Source organism: Quercus robur, chromosome 10 (assembly GCF_932294415.1).
Source record: "Quercus robur chromosome 10, dhQueRobu3.1, whole genome shotgun sequence".
In the NCBI taxonomy this organism is placed as follows: Eukaryota; Viridiplantae; Streptophyta; class Magnoliopsida; order Fagales; family Fagaceae; genus Quercus; species Quercus robur.
In genome coordinates this window covers 43,284,321-43,302,066 of record NC_065543.1, presented here as the reverse complement: position 1 = coordinate 43,302,066, position 17,746 = coordinate 43,284,321, and the positions used below count along the sequence as shown (strand labels likewise).

At 36.6% G+C, this 17,746-nt stretch overlaps 1 protein-coding gene across 1 annotated transcript; it reads right to left on the bottom strand.

The window, feature by feature from the left end:
- Positions 1 to 3,607: 3,607 nt before the first annotated feature.
- On the bottom strand, positions 3,608 to 12,748 carry LOC126702524 (protein NUCLEAR FUSION DEFECTIVE 4-like). Its single transcript, XM_050401242.1, has 2 exons — positions 12,097 to 12,748; positions 3,608 to 4,956 (listed from the first exon to the last, which is right to left on the bottom strand). The coding sequence occupies exons 1-2, from the start codon at positions 12,583 to 12,585 to the stop codon at positions 3,808 to 3,810; spliced, it is 1,638 nt and encodes a 545-aa protein (XP_050257199.1). The 5' UTR covers positions 12,586 to 12,748; the 3' UTR covers positions 3,608 to 3,807.
- Positions 12,749 to 17,746: the final 4,998 nt, after the last annotated feature.

Below are 17,746 nucleotides of genomic sequence, written 5' to 3'. Positions count from 1 at the left end.
GTGTGTAATGACTTTTGAGTTGGCATTCTATGGTCTTGACAGTTGGGCAATGATTCCAGTACATGTCAGCTCTTACTATACGGAATAATTATTCTTACATCTGGTTTTATTCTTACTATTGTGAGTTAACGACGAATAATAGGTAAATATGAGCCAAAAGTGTAAAAAAAATCTATCACTACAGTCAATAAGTTATGAAATTAGGTGTGTAATTGAGTGTATCTTTAAAATTATTCATTAAGTTCTTAACATTTGAGATCAAGCTCACAAGAGTCACAAGAAGTATTATTTTATACTCAAACCAATATAGGCTCCTTGAGTTTCAAGTTTCATTGGTAACTAAGGGTCTGTTTGGATAGAACTTATTTTGCTGAAACTGAAAACTTAAAACTGAAAACACTGTAGCAAAATAATTTTTAAATGTGTGAATAGTGCTGTGAGACCCATTTTTAATGAAAAAGTTGATAAAAAGTGGAGTTTGTGGGACCCGTAAACAGTGCACAAGTGCACTGTTCACAGAGGACCGGGTCAACAATTGCTGCTGGGGAGAATAAAAAAAAAAAAAAAAAAGAAAACGCAGAAAACGTGAAACGTAGACGCGCAACGCTCTATACAAACACACAGTAAGTATTAAAGTGAGAGAGAGTATTGTTTGAAGTATAATTTGTTTCATTTTCCTTAAAAAGTTATTATGACTTTTGAGCAGTGTTTATAGTGTATTTTTATGTTAGAACTTTATTCTCTTTCTATTGTGTATTTGTGTTTGTATCTCAAAAATGAAAATAAATTGCATCGATTAAAATTGATTTTTTTTTAATTGTAACTTATTAGCTTTTAAAAAATAAATTTATTATGATTTTTTTTGAAATTGTACAATATTTAATTAAAAAATATTTATTTATTTACTTTTGCTCATTTCCAATATAGTGAAATACGTTTGATTGTTTGATTTTTCCTTAACGAGGGCATTCAAGCCTCATCAACATAATCCTTAAACGTTGATGAATGTGATGAAGGTTGACTAGTAACCATGAAGACAATACAACTACAACATAAGCAACAAAGCAAAATGGTGGAATTTTGATAGCAATTATGAAATCATTTGGCAAATGAGGAGCTTGACCAAGAAAATGATGAATGTGATAATGGTTGACCGGTTAGAATTCACATTTTCCAAGAAAAGAAAGGCATCAAAGAAAATTTTAAACTAAAGATTCTATTTGGTTAGGAGAATAAAATATAGATCATATTTACTAGGATTGTGCAGAAATTGACTAGAGCCACCCTAACCGACCAGCGTCGACCCAATTGATCCGACTCTGGCACTGATTGACTGAGCCGACCTCGGCAATCGGATGGAGAATCCTTCTCCGACACCGGCGCGGTGCTACAATCGGCTCTGTAAATTCCAAATCGATATTTTTACCGAACTGACTGATACATGAGTTTTATACACACACACACACACACACACACACACACACACACATTGTTAGGTTCTAAAGTTTAAAACAATTGGCAAACCATGAGCACAAACTTGTCTAAAAATAGATCTTAGAGTCTATAGGGTTTATTAGATAATGCTTAAGGTGCTGCAAGTCAGGATACAAGAAAAAGGAAGCTACAGGTTCAAGAATTTGAAACATATTAGGTTCGACCGATGGGTTCTACAGAATTTAATTAAAGACCATCAGCTTGTTAAACTTATGAAGTGATTAAGGTTTCAGATCTATTTCACATAATATTTAAAGAAAACCCTAAGACACGTTTTGTTATAATTTTGGAGGTGCTTTTGTGAGATTTAAAAGGTACTGTGCCTTCTCTGTTCAAAGTCACTATCGGAAATCATTCTCATACTATTAGAATCGGTAGATCTAAAGTTGCTGCATCAAGATCATACATAGCTAATGACTTAAACCTTCAAGGGTGGTCTTGGAGTCACAAATTGGAGAGTTTGTATTGCTAAACCTATGAGTGAGATCTTAAAATCACAAGCGTGAGAGTGTGTATTCAATAAATTCAAGATAGAAGAGTCCATAGAGTCTGAGCTGCATGTGGTCGTGTTAGTAAGTTCTACATGAGATAGCTTTAGATTTAGGGTTTAAATCTATTGTAATCTTCCATTCTATCATAGTGGATTTGTTTACCTTGAGGATAGTTAGGTTAAATCCTCCTTAGATTTTTACCTTGAAACGGTTGGTTTTCTTGAGTCATTATATTATTGTCTTCTTTACTTTTGCACACTAAGTAATATGTTTGCATGTGTTTAATCTAGATCTCATAATTAACCTAAGTAAATACTTAGCTAATTCATTAGGTTAAACTAATATGTTTTTAAGGAGTCTAAACAAACAAACATATATTAAGTAATAAACCTTAATACGGCGTTGTTTGAACTATTTTTCTTATAATTTTTTTGACAAAAAAATTCGTTTCATTTAGTAATTAAAAAAAATCAAAATCAAAATGGTGTCATTTTGAGCTAGGTTTTTTTTATTTCCGCCCTAGTATAAATAGCTTATGTCTCTCACAGTCGCTTAACTCTCTTAGTCCTTAGTTGCTCTATCTCACGCTCTCGCCTCTTGCAGCTTGGCTGGCTCACCATTCACCACCAACTACTGCCTATCTCTGGTAACACACACACACACACACACACACACACTCTCTCTCTCTCTCTCTCTGAAAACGAAAAGTCTACTAACATTTTTTTTATAGCATTTTGATTGTTAGGGAGACTCAGACTGAGAGAGTTCTCTCACTCTTCCATCCTTCACACACAGGTAATCACTTTTAGCATTTTTATTTTAATCTTTAGTAAATTGCTTTGTGGGTACACAATAACCATTTTAAATCTTTTGTAAGCATTTTTTTCTTAATCTTCTTGGGCACACAGTAACCACTTCGTAGGTCATGGGTGAGACAATTTCAAAACTTTTTTAGATGGTGAATGAAACGATGAAATTTAGACAGATTTTTATGTGTGAATAGGTTGGATAAGTTTATGATGAAATTTGGACATAATTTTTGTGATGAAATTTGGACAGATTTTATTGGACAAGTTTTTTATTTTATTTTTATTGGTGGGAGGGCAGAAATTGCACCTGGAGAGTTTATTTATTTATTTTTATTTTATGTGTGAACAGGTTGATGTGTTAATTGTGAATATGTATTTGTGAAAAATCTAAGTGGACATTTTCTTGATGTGTGAACAGGTTTGTGTAAATAGTTTTTATCAAGTGAACGTTTTGATTGAAATCTTGAACATGTCGTGTATTGGGCTTGAAAGCCCAATTTTTTTTTTTCAAAAAAAAAGAAAAAGAAAACAAACAGTTTTTTTAATATTTCAAACCGACCAAACCTATTAAATTGATTGCAAAAAACCGCACGGCTATAGGTAAGGAAACCAACCCTAAGTGGTATATATCGGTTCTAATTATGAGAAAACTAATCTCTATTGATTGGGTGATAAATTTAGAAAAAAAACCTAGCCGGCCAAACCGCACACACGCCATTATTTACGGAGGATTGTCCCTAACTCAGAAAATATTTAATGTGATATTTAACGAAGAATACAAATAAATTATTTATTTTCTTTCTATTTCATTGCTCATTTGTTCTGTTGAAAAGAGATATATAGCATTTAGCAATAAGTTTAAACAAAAAATAAAAATAAAAACAAGGAAAAAACCTGTTAGTGTTAACCATATTACAACCTATAATGTATACTAATGAAGACACCAAAAAAAAAAAAAAAAAACCCTCGCCTAATGTTTCCCTGTAAATGAAAATTTTCACATTGACTACTCTTCAGCTTAAAGAAAGCTTAATTCTTTTGAGCACAAGAAGCTGATAGAACCTTTTTGTACGAAAGAGCAATGTAAGAGCAACAAGAGACCCCAAAAATGCTACGGATGCCATGATCATAAAAGACAACCTAAAGCAATGGGTACCATAGCATGAGTCATCTTCACCCTTCGCTTCCTCGTCATAAATGTACCCAATTACTCTTACAGAGAAGATATAAGATCCCACAGGACTTGCTATGCCAATAGTGTTGAAAATAGTACCCACATGCCTAACACCAAATAGTTCTGAAGAAATAGTTGGCATTAGTGACCATTGTGAACCATAACAAATGCCTACTAGGATTGAACCTACATATAGAGTTCCAGGTAAACCAGAAGCAACAACAAGGTGGCCAACACCCATTGTTGCTAGAGTAATAGCCATCAACAATGGCCTTGCCCAACCTCTTGTGTGAAGCAAATAATCTGATAAATAGCCAGCTCCAATACGACCAAGAAAATTCCATATGCTCCATAAAGAGACCAAATTTTTCGTCTCCAAAGTAGTGTAATTGAGAGATTGACCTATTTGGCTCAAGTTATTTACCACAGCCACCCCAGAGCCCATTCCACATACCATAGCAACAAACAATAACCAGAAGTTTATAGTGCACATTGATTGCAAAAGATTCATGCCCTCTTCATCAGACAGAATTTTGACATCTAAATCAGCATCAACTTGACCCTCTCCACCAGGCAACTCATTGTATGCTAGAGGATTCTCCATTGAAGGATCATTCTCAAGGGACAATGTTTCTAGAAATTTCTTGGTGTCCTTTTGGGCTTTGATTGCTATTCCAAGAGGTAATGCAAGTAGAAGCAAAAGAAGTACAAAGTTGAAAATGCGCGCCCACAATGGTAAACTAAAGATGTTTTCCAAAATGATTAGAATCATGAGATAACCAGCAATGATCAAAGCAACTATAGTGAAACCATTCAAGTGTTTCCGGTCATTAGCAGTGTTAGATTTATGGATTCTCACAAAAAACATAAGAACAAGAGTGACGAACGTAGGCAACAGAGCAAGCATCAGAAGGAAAATGCTTGGCTTTCCCTCCCAGAATGTGTCATACACTTGGATCACTATTGCTCCACTAATACCAAGAAATCCCTGGCAAGAAGAGAAGTAAGAATGGCAATGCAAATTACCTCATGCAAGAGCAGGGCAGAGCTAGAATTTTAAGCTTGAGGGGCCAAATTATAATAACAAGAAAAAATGTTAACAAATTTAAGGCCAGATAGGTGCATATATTTGTTGCAAGATTAAGCTAAAATATAATGTTAAAAATTCAATTCTTCGAAAGTTTAAGCCTCTATGTAGCTCCCTTCAAAAAAGAAGATATCATTGCATCAAAAGAGCTTGGGTTGCTTAAAACTTTTTAACAATATTTTCACCCATTGGGTAATTCCATATTCAAGTTAAAACTGGAATTCCGAGTTTTATCCCCAAAGGCATATTAGTGCACTGTTTTAATTTTTAACATAAATAAATAGTAAATTCAAATTAATGTCCATTCCAATTTTTCAATATGATACCTAATGAACACTCATTTTGAGAGAGAAAAAGAACAAAATAAAATAAAATAAAATAAAATAACGATAAACATTTGACACTAATCGAAATATAACTAGTTTTAAGTATGAATATACAAATCACTTTTGTTATGCCCTCTTTATTATTTCTCATATCTACTAGGTTTTTATCAATTAGGCTACCAAACATGTGTATCAACTTCAAAAACATTTTATTATTGTAATTTTGCAAACAGTTCCAAACGTTAAAAATCTTTTTGATCAAACCCCATTACAGCTAAAGTTTTGCTTCTACTACAATGCAAAGGAACCCTATAACTGGCACAGGAACTCGTGAGAAACACACCTTTCACATATCTGGCTAACTGTTGTATTATATGTGCAGATATATATTAAACTATCATTTGGAGTCTTGGAGAGGACCATAAGTTTCGTGAAAAACAAAATATGTTTGGTGGACCGTGGACTGGACAGAGGGGCCACTTCTGGTTTTTTCAAGCTTCACCACCTGTGCATGCCTATAATGATGTGCCCCCCTTGAATTTGTCATATTCCTTTGACTTTATCTTTCGTGTATAATTATTTTTGTTACCTCTTATATGTTATTATTAATATTATTATTTTTCCATATGTTTACATTTTAGACTCCTTCAAAATTAAATATAACATGTCTTATGAAATTATATAAAATTCTTTGTAATAAATAGAAGGGAATCAATGTGACTTACTCGTCTATAAACTTAAAATCACTATATATTTCTAATTCAAATAAATTTCACACTTGAAAATTATTAGGTTATTGATAAGGGTAATTTTGTAATTAACCCATGACGAAACAAAAGGCGACAGACATAACAAGGTTGTCAACTTCACTCATGAGAGACAACCTTGTTGTAAAGTTTACAGCTCCACCCCATGCCTGATATTTGCATCTTGGGCACAGTAAGCTGAAGATAGTAAGCTGAAGACAGTAAGCTGAAGACAGTAAGCTAAAGAGGATAACCTGAAAAGAATAGGCTGAAGGGGATATATGAATCTCTGACGAGTCTGACGTGGCCTTGCTTGGTCTCCACGCATGCGTGTATAAGAAAATATCTTGCGCCCCATGCTTACCTCTAATCAAGAAGACTCCTATAAGGAAAGGATTCTGGAAGATACACGGATTAAAGAGGTTCTCTCCTATAAGGAAAGAACCTGGATCAAGACATGGATTTCGGCCCTACACTACTATAAAAATTCCAAAACCCTCACAAACGAAGGGACCCATAATTTCCCTCCAGCTCTGAAACTCTAGAGTTGTGAATAAGAGATTTCTCTAACTTGACTATCGGAAGGTATTTGGCTGGTACCATATCGGTACTCCTCTTAAGGTCTTCAGCTTTTGCGTTGTGCAGGTTCTTGTCAGAGCACGTAAGGACCGTATGGCTTACTGACGATTTTTCGGCATCATCAGTTGGCGCTGTTTGTAATAAATTTTTACGACTTGTAAGCCATGCTATCGCTTCCTGGACAAAGAGTTGAATGGTACTTACTCGCTCGATGGCGACCACCAACGACGTTCAGGGAGACGAACCACGCCCAATTGCACCCGAGAGACAGGTGCAAACTCTCACTACAGCCGTGGAACGCCTCACTAAGCAAAACAACGATCTGGAAGAGCAGCTGCGCCAAAAGAATGCAGGGCACGACACTCAGGAGGAGAACTAAGAAGGTACCAGTGCCGAGCGAAGAGACTGAGAAGGGCCAAAAGGTAGTAACACCCCAAGCAGACAGGAGCGACAAGATATGAGCCGTCCATCCGTCACTGATACGACTCCACCCCACATTGTTGCGGAGATGCAAATGATGAAGGAACGAATGAACCTTATGATGAACGCCCTCAAAGGACGGGTGTCCAGCGACCTTGATGATTTGGTCCATCAAACCGATTCGCCTTTCACCACATCCGTCAACTCTTACCCCCTACTGTAGAAGTTTCGCATGCCGCAAATAGAAAGTTACGACGAAGCCAAGGACCCTCTTGATCACCTAGAGACTTTCAAGACCTTGATGCACCTTTAAGGAGTAGTAGACGAGATCATGTGTAGGACCTTCCCTACAATGTTGAAGGATCCTGCAAGAATTTGGCTCAGCCGGCTGACGCTTAACTCCCTCAGTACTTTCAAGAAGCTGAGCACTCAGTTCACTTCGCACTTTATTGGGGAGCATAGGTATAAGAAGTCTACTGCATGCTTGATGAGTATTAGGCAGCAAAAGGACGAGATGTTGAGATTCTATATAACTCGCTTTAACAAGGAAGCGCTCTAGTTCGATGAAGCTGACGACAAGATACTTGCAGCAGCCTTCACAAACGGGTTGCGGAAGGGTAAGTTTTTGTTTTCTTTATACAAAAACAACTCGAAGACTATGTTAGATGTGCTTTACAAGGCAACCAAATACATGAACGCTGAAGATGCGCTTCTGGCTCGAGAGGAGAGGCCTAAGAAGAGAGAAAGACAAGAAGGCGTACGGTCAGACGGGGGGCAGAAGATGGCTAGAACTGGAGAACGCTGGGAGGACTAACGCTCCGAACCACCCGCGGGGAAGTTCACAAGCTTCACCCCACTGACTGCCCTAATCGACCAAGTGCTGATGCAAATTAAGGATGAAGGAGCCCTGACCTTTCCCAGCAAGCTGAAGGGAGATCCTAACAAGAGGTGAAGGGACAAATATTGCTGCTTCTACCGTGATCAGGGCTATGACATAGCTGACTGCTATGACTTGAAGTAACAAATAGAAGCTCTTATTAGGCAAAGAAGGCTACAGAGGTTCACCAGCAAGGAGAAAACAGACCCACCACAGGAGCAGGCTCCCCGATGGGAGAACGAGCACCCCAAACCACCCATAGGAGATATAAGAATGATCGTAGGAGGCACCGCGACTCCTGGGTCGTTAAAAAAAGCCCGTAAGACTTACCTCAGGATGGTTTAGAACATCCAGCTGACGGGATCCATACCCAAGATGGCGCGGATCGACAACCCCCTCATCGGATTCTCAAAAGAAGATGCACGACATCTTCACCATCCACATAATGATGGACTCGTCGTTAGCATACGGGCAGGAGACTATAACATGCACCGGGTTCTAGTTGACAACGGTAGCTCAGCTGACATCCTTTACTACCTCGCATTCCAGCAGATGGGGATTGATAGGAAGCGACTAGTTCCAACTAACGCTCTGCTCGTTGGCTTTGGAGGGACGAGGATATTCCCCCTTGGTGTCGTCACTTTGGTTGTAACTGTGGGCGACTATCCCTAGCAGATCACTAAGAATGTAACGTTTCTCGTGGTTGACTGCTCGTCCGCTTACAACGCCATTATAGGACGGCCTACTCTCAATTCGTGGAAGGCTATAACCTCAACCTACCATTTAATGATCAAGTTCCCTACTGATTATGGAATAGGAGAGTTGCGGGGAGATTAAGTGGTGACACGTGAGTGTTTCGCAGCCATGATGGAAATGGATGACCACTTCCAAGCCATGAGCATAGAGGAATATCGGACAATGGCAGAGCCTGTTGAAAGACTTGAAGATATACTTCTTGATGATTCTTGACCAGAGCGAACAACCAAGATCGGCACCCTTGAAAACCTGACGGTCTGCCAAGGCTAAGGAAAGGCATCAACCACTTGGAGACACTTGACAGGCAGAAGCTACGCCATCCGTAGAACGCCGAGCATCTCAGGATGTACTACCAGTAGAAGACAACATGAAGAACGCTACTTGTCATTCCCAGTTTATTTCTTTTAGTCATTTATCTTAGTTTACTTTTGCCTACAAGTACTTTTTAAGCCCAAAGGACTGAAGTTTATTCTTTTTAGAACAATTTTCTACTTATATATGCATTCATCATAATAAGAGGAGTTTATTCAGAAATAACTGGTGTATTTGTTATGGGGATGGAATTAGTTTAGTCCTTAGGTGGACGAATTCATGATTACGACCAAAAGTGGACGAATTTATTACAAAGTTCATAAAGTGGACGAGTTTATTGCTAAGTCCACAAAGTGGACGAATTTATCACTAAGTCCACAAAGTGGACGAATTTATTGCTAAGTCCACAAAGTGGACGAGTTTACTACAAAGTCCACAAAAGTGGACACAAAGTCCACAAAAGTGGACGAGTCTATTACTAAGTCCACAAAGTGGACGAGTCTACTGCAAAATCCACAAAATGGACGAGTCTTCTGCTAAGTCCACAAAGTGGACGAGTCTACTGCTAAGCCCACAAAGTGAACGAGTCTATTGCTAAGTCCACAAAGTGGACGAATTTATTACTAAGTCCACAAAGTGGACGAGTCTACTGCTAAGTCCACAAAGTGGACGAATTTATTACCAAGTCTACAAAGTAGACGAGCTTAGGACCATGAAGTGGACGGGCCTATCACTAAAGTCTACAAAGTAGACGAGTTTAATATAAGTCCAAGAGTTGGATAAAAACCATTACTAAGCTTACAAAGCAAACCAGCCTAAGATCATAAAGTAGACGGGCATATTACCAAGTCTATGAAGTAGACGAGCCTAAGTCCACAAAGTGGACGACCCCACAAAAGTGGACGACCCCACAAAAGTGGATGAGATTATTACTAAATCCACAAAGTGAGCGACCTCATTACAAAGTCCACAAGACAGTGGACAGATCCACCACAAATGGACGGACCTAAACATAGACAAGTCCGTAATTTGGTTTATCCCACGAAGATGGGTTAATAAAATAAAGTCCACAAAACAATGGAAGGATCCACAATAAGTGGACGGACCTAACTAAGCAGACGGGTCCATGATTAAGTTCGTAAGTAGGTTCATCCCGTCAGGATAAGGTTACAGACCACAACAAACAGACGGATCTATAACTAAATAGACGGGTGCGTCTCTAAACTTGCGAAAACATATCTTGAGGCATCACATATAAATGACCATTTCACGATGTTAACTCCATAACCCGTCAGCTAAAGTTGATGAGGCTATGGAGTAGGGGGCAGTTGATAAGGGTAATTTTGTAATTAATCCATGACGAAACAAAAGGAGACGGACATAACAAGGTTGTCAACTTCACTCATGAGAGACAACCTTGTTGTAAAGTCTAAAGCTCCACCCCATACTTGACGGCTGCATCTTGGGCACAGTAAGCTGAAGACAATAAGTTGAAGAGGATAAGTTGAAGAGAATAAGCTGAAGGGGATATATGAATCTCTGATGAGTCTGACGTGGCCTTGCTTGGTCTCCATGCATGCGTGTATAAGGAAATATCTCGCACCACACGTTTACCTCTAATCGAGAAGATCCCTATAAGGAAAGGATTCCAGAAGATACATGGATTAAAGAGGTTCTCTCCTATAAGGAAAGAACTTCTGGATCAAGGCATGGATTTCAGCCCTACACTACTATAAAAATCTCAAAACCCTTACAAACGAAGGGACGCACAATTTCCCCCCAGCTCTGAAACTCTAGAGTTGTGAACAAGAGATTTCTCTAACTTGATCATCGGAGGGTATTTGACCGGTACCACACCGGTATTTCTCTTAAGGTCTTCAGTTTTTGCGTTGTGCAGGTTCTTGTCAGGAGCATGTAAGGACTGCATGGCTTACTGACGATTTTTCGGCATCATCAGTTATTAACCATAAGTCCATAAGGTCGTTAATAATTTCATATCACTGAAAAACCTTGACTCTTTTTGCAAAAAATTTCTAGTTCCTCTAATTAGTTTGGATTATTGCAAAGGGAAATTCTTAGGTGACGTTTTAGTTTTTACTGAATAGTAAAATATTAATACTGTAAAGTTACTAAAAATTACTTACAATTTTACTGAAAGGTCACAGTTTTGACATCTTACTTATGAGTGATGAATAGGAAAGCTTACAGAATTTTCAGTTTTATAATTTACTGGTGAAAATGATTTTCACGGATCAAATTATGATTTGGTAAATAAAACCGAAGCCCCCCACCACCAAAGTCGCTCCATATAAGACAAAATGACCCGTGACCCCAACAGAAGTATATTGGGTTAGCCAGGATTGTGATTCGGATGTATTCTCCGGTTTTTTTTTTTTTTGAATTGTATTCTCTAGTCTTTTCAATGAAGAAGGAATGGATTCCAAAATCCTCTCCCACTTGTTATTAAAAAAAAAAAAAAAAATTTTTTTAAAGAAAATTATAATTTAATAACACTGCCTGATTTTTTTTCTCTATATTTATCTTCTCGATGTTTAAAAGCGGAAACACAAAAAACAACAAAAAAAATTTATTTATTTTAATTTACTTTAATATATATACACACAAGCTGAAAAGAGAAACTCTCATTAACACATCATTGTTAAATACGTTTTTGTTTATTTATTAAAATAAAAAATAACTGGCTGGAAAGACTCAAGTTCTAAACATGAAAGACAAATTCTAGACCCGGGCTTTGTCTCAATTTTGATTTGACAAACTATAAATAACGAACAAAAAGTGACAAGTCTTTATGAAAGTGAGAAACAATTAGTTAAATATTTTATAATGACATATTAATTTTCTTTTTACATTCATGACGAACTCCAATAATTAAACTAAGAAGAGTAATTATCATGATACCACACTTTGAAAATTCCTAATAATGACTCATTTATGTTGCATGTGGTGGAGTTAGGTTTGTGATGTGTCCTAGAATTAATGAATACTAATAAAGAACAAAGGGTACCTTCATGATCCCCACAATGGTCCCACCAGAATGAGGGAAGTTCTGCACACCGGACACCATATTGGCCGTCGTAAAGAAAGTCATGGAATGAGACGACAACAGCATGAACAAACACATCACCGCCACCGGTGGCCGTCCGATCAACCCGACCACACAAGCCCACATCATGAAATACCCAACAAAGTTCTGGATCGCCCCCGCCAAGTGGACCACCCATGGCCCACCCCACTGGTAGTTATTACCGTTACTTTTGCGGTTATTGCCCACTGCCACGGCGGAGTAGAGCATCCCAGCCAGTACTCCGGCGTTGCTGCCAATATCCTTGAACACCGCCACGGTGTCGAGCGTTGATTGGTCGTAGCCTTGGCTCGATTTCAGAGCTGAGGAGTAGATGCTGAAGGTGTATGCACCGACGCTACACTGGATCCATATGCCTGCCACCGTGGCTATCCATTTGCTATTACTCATCAGACTCAGCTTCTCCTCCATGGAATCTCCTTCTTCATGCAATTCTTTTTTTCTTTCTTTCTTTGCTATCTTTCTTTATTTATTCATTGCCTTTACTCAAACTTTTGTTTTACGCTTTAATTAAAATAAAGGAGTGGCTTTTATGGGGGACTGTGAGTCAGTGTACGAGGGTACGACCCACGACATTTTCCTGTGAAATTATTGGACTCGTGCATTATTTGGTGGGGGAATATTTTGCCGACTATGTTTATATATATATATATATATATATATGGATACAGTGTTAATGGCCAGTTTGAGGGCATTTAACTGATAAAGTTTTTAATAATTGAATAAAAAATTTATGATTAAATTTTCGCTTACATTAAAAATCGATTAGTGTCTTGATATGATGATAAAGAACTATTATCTGAAGTGAACGCTATAATTTAAAACTCTTTCCAAAATAAAATAAATAAGAAAAAAACTCAAATAAAAAAAAAAAAAAAAAAACCACGTGAGTTTATCTATTCATAGTGCAAAATGAGATTTTGCTATAATGCTTGTGCAAATTTACAAGTCACTCCATTCACTTAGTATATGCTGTGTTCTTACTTAAGAAATTGAAAAGGGAATAAAACAACAAATGTACTTAAAAGAAAAACTAAGTTTTCTTATTTAGGGGATGGATGGAAAACCAAAATCACCTACGACTACAAGTGAAAGATCTTGCATCAAGTCATGTAGCTAATGCAAAAACAATTTTTATTGTTTTTTTGCGTTTCTTAAAAGTGAAGAAAAAAAAAAGTAGATGGTGATTGTCATGTGTGAAGAGATGGAAACAATTTTTTTTTTTTAAATGATATTGTAATAAAATAGAGCATATGGTAGATAATTCGATGTTGGTGTTTTAAATAATAGTAAAAAAAAATGAAAACAAAAAAGTTGGTTCTTATGTCAAAATAGACAAAAAAAAAAAAAAAAAAAAAAATGGCGTGCTAAAAATAAAGCTTTGTAAGTATGAATGTAATGGCATATATTTAGCATTTAGGAACTCACGCTTGTCAATTTCTGAACAACCTAGACACAGTTATAGATTACTTGGGTGTTGCTGTTGTACCACTGATTGCTTAGTTATACTTATGCTTGCATTGCACTCTTTCTTCCATAACGTAATTTCCAACTACATGTGCAGAAGGACGAATGGCCTCTTTCTGATGGCAATTCCACTCTCTTAGCGTGTAATTCCCACGACTTCCATAAAGAAAAACTTGTGGATACTTTTTTTTAAAAGTGAATTTAAACTCTTACATTTCTATCATAAACATTAAAATATCATTGAACCTTAAAATTATTAGAAAATTACAATCTAAAAAATAGATAATTACATATATAATTAAATAGTTTAGAATTCAAAATTGAAGTCCAAAGTTTAGGTTGCAAAATGGGAAGGATTTACGCACTAATTTTAATCTGACTCGAAAGTCAGTTTTCTAGAATTTAATGGTCATACCATTTTAGGCAAAATCAAGCAGACAGTCAATATATATCATGCTATTATCATATGAATGAACAATGAACATATTATCAAAGATAACCTTAATGTGCATCATGCTCATCACGTTATGTTTATCTCTAATATCAGGTTCAAAGTTCATATTAGAATCATGAATAGTCATTTTATAATTTGATTGGTCATGCATGCTCATCTATCTCTCTCTCTCTCTCTCTCTCTCTCTCTCTCACACACACACATATATATATATATATATATTACATCCTATTTCATCATATGGTAATCATATATATTTTAAACACATGCTCATTCATAATTCAGCCCATATTATTTAAAAAATAAAAAGAGAGGGAGAACATGTTAAAATTAGCATATTAATCCCTAAACACAATTAAGGAGAGGTATGAGAAAAGTTGAGATGAGAGAAGACAGACGAGAGAGAAGAGAGAATTAGGGAGAGGAGAGAGAGAGTAGAGGCCTAAATGACTATTTTACACATAAGAGCCTACTTTTTTTTATTTTGCACTGTCATTTTATAAAACACCCACATCAGACCATCTATTATACACACTATTTTATTTAAATAATATTTTTTATTCTTTTGTTTATTATTATTTATTAACATTACCCCATCTCTCTTTCTTTCATTCTCTCCATCTCCTTCCTCAACTCTCTGCCTCTCTCATATCCCAAATCCACACACTCACACATGGAGGCGAGGAGATTCGACGAAAACGGCGGCAAAGATTTTGGCGATGGATCCGACAATAATGACGGCAACTTTGAGGTATATCGGTGGCAACTCCGACGGTTTGGTTTTGATTTGTTTCGGGTTTTTCTAATGGGTTTTTTGGCGGTTTGGTTTTGATTTGTTTTTGGTTTGGATTGATTTTGAATTGAGTTTATGATGGGTTTTATGGTGGGTTTGGGTTGATTTTAATTTGGGTTTGGGATGGGTTTGAATTGATTTTGGTTTGGATTGATTTTGAGTTGAGTTTGAGATTGATTTCCAATGGTTGTGTTTGGATTTTCAACCGTTGAAGTGGGTTGTTAGTGTTGGATTGCGGTGGTGGAGGTTGGTAGTGTTGGATTACAGTGGTGGTGGTGGTGGTTGTTGGTGATTGGCCCAACTTTGGCGAAAGCTCTGGGTCCGGTGAGAGTAGAAGTGAGAGACTGGGGAAAGGGAGAGAGAGACTGATGAGAGCAGAGGTGAGAGAAAAAATAAAATTAAAATAAGAATATACACAGTTACAGTAACATGCACCGTTACTGTAGCAAATGTGTATATTTACACAATAATAGAAGGACTGATGCGGAGCAAATTTAAGAGATATTGTGTAAATTTTGCACATTTTTCTATTTTGCACATCTTTAGAGCAACCACATCAGTTCGTGCAAATTTTCTGTCTATTTTGCAAGAAAAAATCTACTTTTTCTATTTTACACATTCATTTTTACAAAATACCCACATCAGTTTATCTATTCTACACATTTATTCAATAAAATATTCATTCTTTTTACATTTTTTATTATTTGCTTCCCTCTCCTCCTCTCTGGAACCCTCTCACAGACCCAACACAAACCCAAAATCACCCACACCCACACCCAGCCACCAGCCACCCAACCGCCACCATCAAACCCACCCACCCAGCCACCACCATCAAACCAAGGCCAGCTCAAGGCCTAGGCAAGTTAGGCCTAGGCCTAAGGTCCCACCAAAAAACAAAAATTTTCTTAGGAAAAAAGGCCTCACTTTCCATAGTTAAAGGCCCAAATTTTTATAAAACTATATATATATATATATATATATATATATTTTTTTTTTTCTAAAGGTTGTACATTTTTTATTATTAGTGATGTTAAAGATATAACAAATTTTACTATTGGTTTACAAATTGTCATGTTATTAATCACAAAAAAGTGATATAAACATTCATTAGTTAAATTGATGAAGTTCATCAATGAAAGATAATATCATATTATATTTTGAACATTTTATAGTGCTTTTAATTAGCGCATTTTTCTTTTTCATTTCTATTAAGACTCTCAAATTACGAGACCAATAGAACCTTAATTCAATTGAAATCCTAAAATATTTCAAAAAGATGTTGCAAATGTGTTAAATCATCAATTATAAATTAATCTTCCCTGATAGTTTGAGACTTTGATTTTTGTAAACTAATATTCTACAAAGCCACACACCAAATAATATCTATCTCTCTCTCTCTCAAAATCAAAATATAAAATTAAAAATTAGATTACAACTTTATTTAACTATGCATCGTCTTATATCTAAAATAAAGTATCTTTTTCAATCGCAATATATTTTTATTTCTTTTTATTAATATTTATAATTCAACTATGATATTCAATTCTCTATATGAAATTAACATTAGTCTAGTTGGTATTATTTATGTATTTAATGTATCAAATTAACCTAAATTTGATTATTATTAAATAATTTTGTTTAATTAATACTTACATATTAAAGATCCCGTATAAATTTTTCGCCTTAGGCCCCAAATTATGTTAGGCCGCCCCTGCATCAAACCCACCCATCAACCACCCAGCCACTACCATCAACCCACAATCATCAACACCATCACCCCACAGAAAATCCAAACAGTAAATCCAAACCTCACAGAAAATCCAAATAGTAAATCCAAACCCCACAAAAAATTAAGACCCCTAAACCCCATCATCAACGACTCTCATCGTCTCGATCCTCGGCGGCGTTGGAGTTTGAGACCTCGACCCCACACAAAAACCCCATGGCATCGGAGGAGGTGCTGGAGTTGTCCAGGTAGTAACGAGCTTCACCTCTATGTCCGAACAATTCTCCGTCATCGTCTCCGTTTCCAAACGGATTGTTGGATCGGAGAGGTTGATTGGCGTTCCCAATTCACTCACCGCCCAAACTCGCCGATCGAACTCAGTCCATGGCGCGCGAGATTTCCGCTGAGCTATCGTCGTCTTCGTCTTTGAAGCCTAAGGTTTTGAAGAAGAAGGAGAAGCTGATCAACTTTGCAAAGTTGAGATGAGAGAAAGAGAGAGCTGTGATGAAATGAGAAAGAGAGAGTTGAGATGAGAGTCAGATGTAGGAGAGAAAAGAAATTATTAAAATATATGCACGGTAACTGTAGTATTTGTATAATTACGTACAATTTTACACAACTTTACACCCACTGATGTGGGTATTTTTTGGGCCAAAATGTGTAAAATGAAGGAGTTTTTGTATTATAGAAGAGTATCCACCAACTAATGTGGATGCTCTAACACCCACTAATGTGAATGCTATAAGATATGAGGATAGACCAAACGGTGTTTAAAGAGCAAGATGGGATAAAGAACCAAGTTGATCAATTTTAAAATATCTTGGACCTAGTTGGTATCAGCCCAAGTCTCAAGGTAGGGAACTGAAATTTATCTTTATTTATTTATTTTTTTTTCAATTTCAACTGTTTAAGATGCGCATTCCGTATGTTTCCAGGATTCCAACCCTTTAAGGTATCTATTTTTAATGTAATGTTCTTTTAAGAACTCCAACAACTTAATGTATCCATTCTTAATGATACTTGCCCCTTCTTATACCAGGGAACCTACGATATGAGGGCCCATCTTACAAAAAGAGTAGCGCACTTGAAAGCAAATATAAATGGAGTGAAAAAAGGGCACTTCAACGCAAGA

What these genes read in the sequence shown, in the direction of transcription:
- LOC126702524 (XM_050401242.1), bottom strand. Translation starts at nt 12,585, where the DNA reads ATGGAGGAGAAGCTGAGTCTGATGAGTAATAGCAAATGGATAGCCACG. An exon ending in CCATTGTGGGGATCATGAAG is followed by an intron (nt 4,957 to 12,096) that starts GTACCCTTTGTT and finishes TCTTCTTGCCAG; the next exon opens with GGATTTCTTGGTATTAGTGG.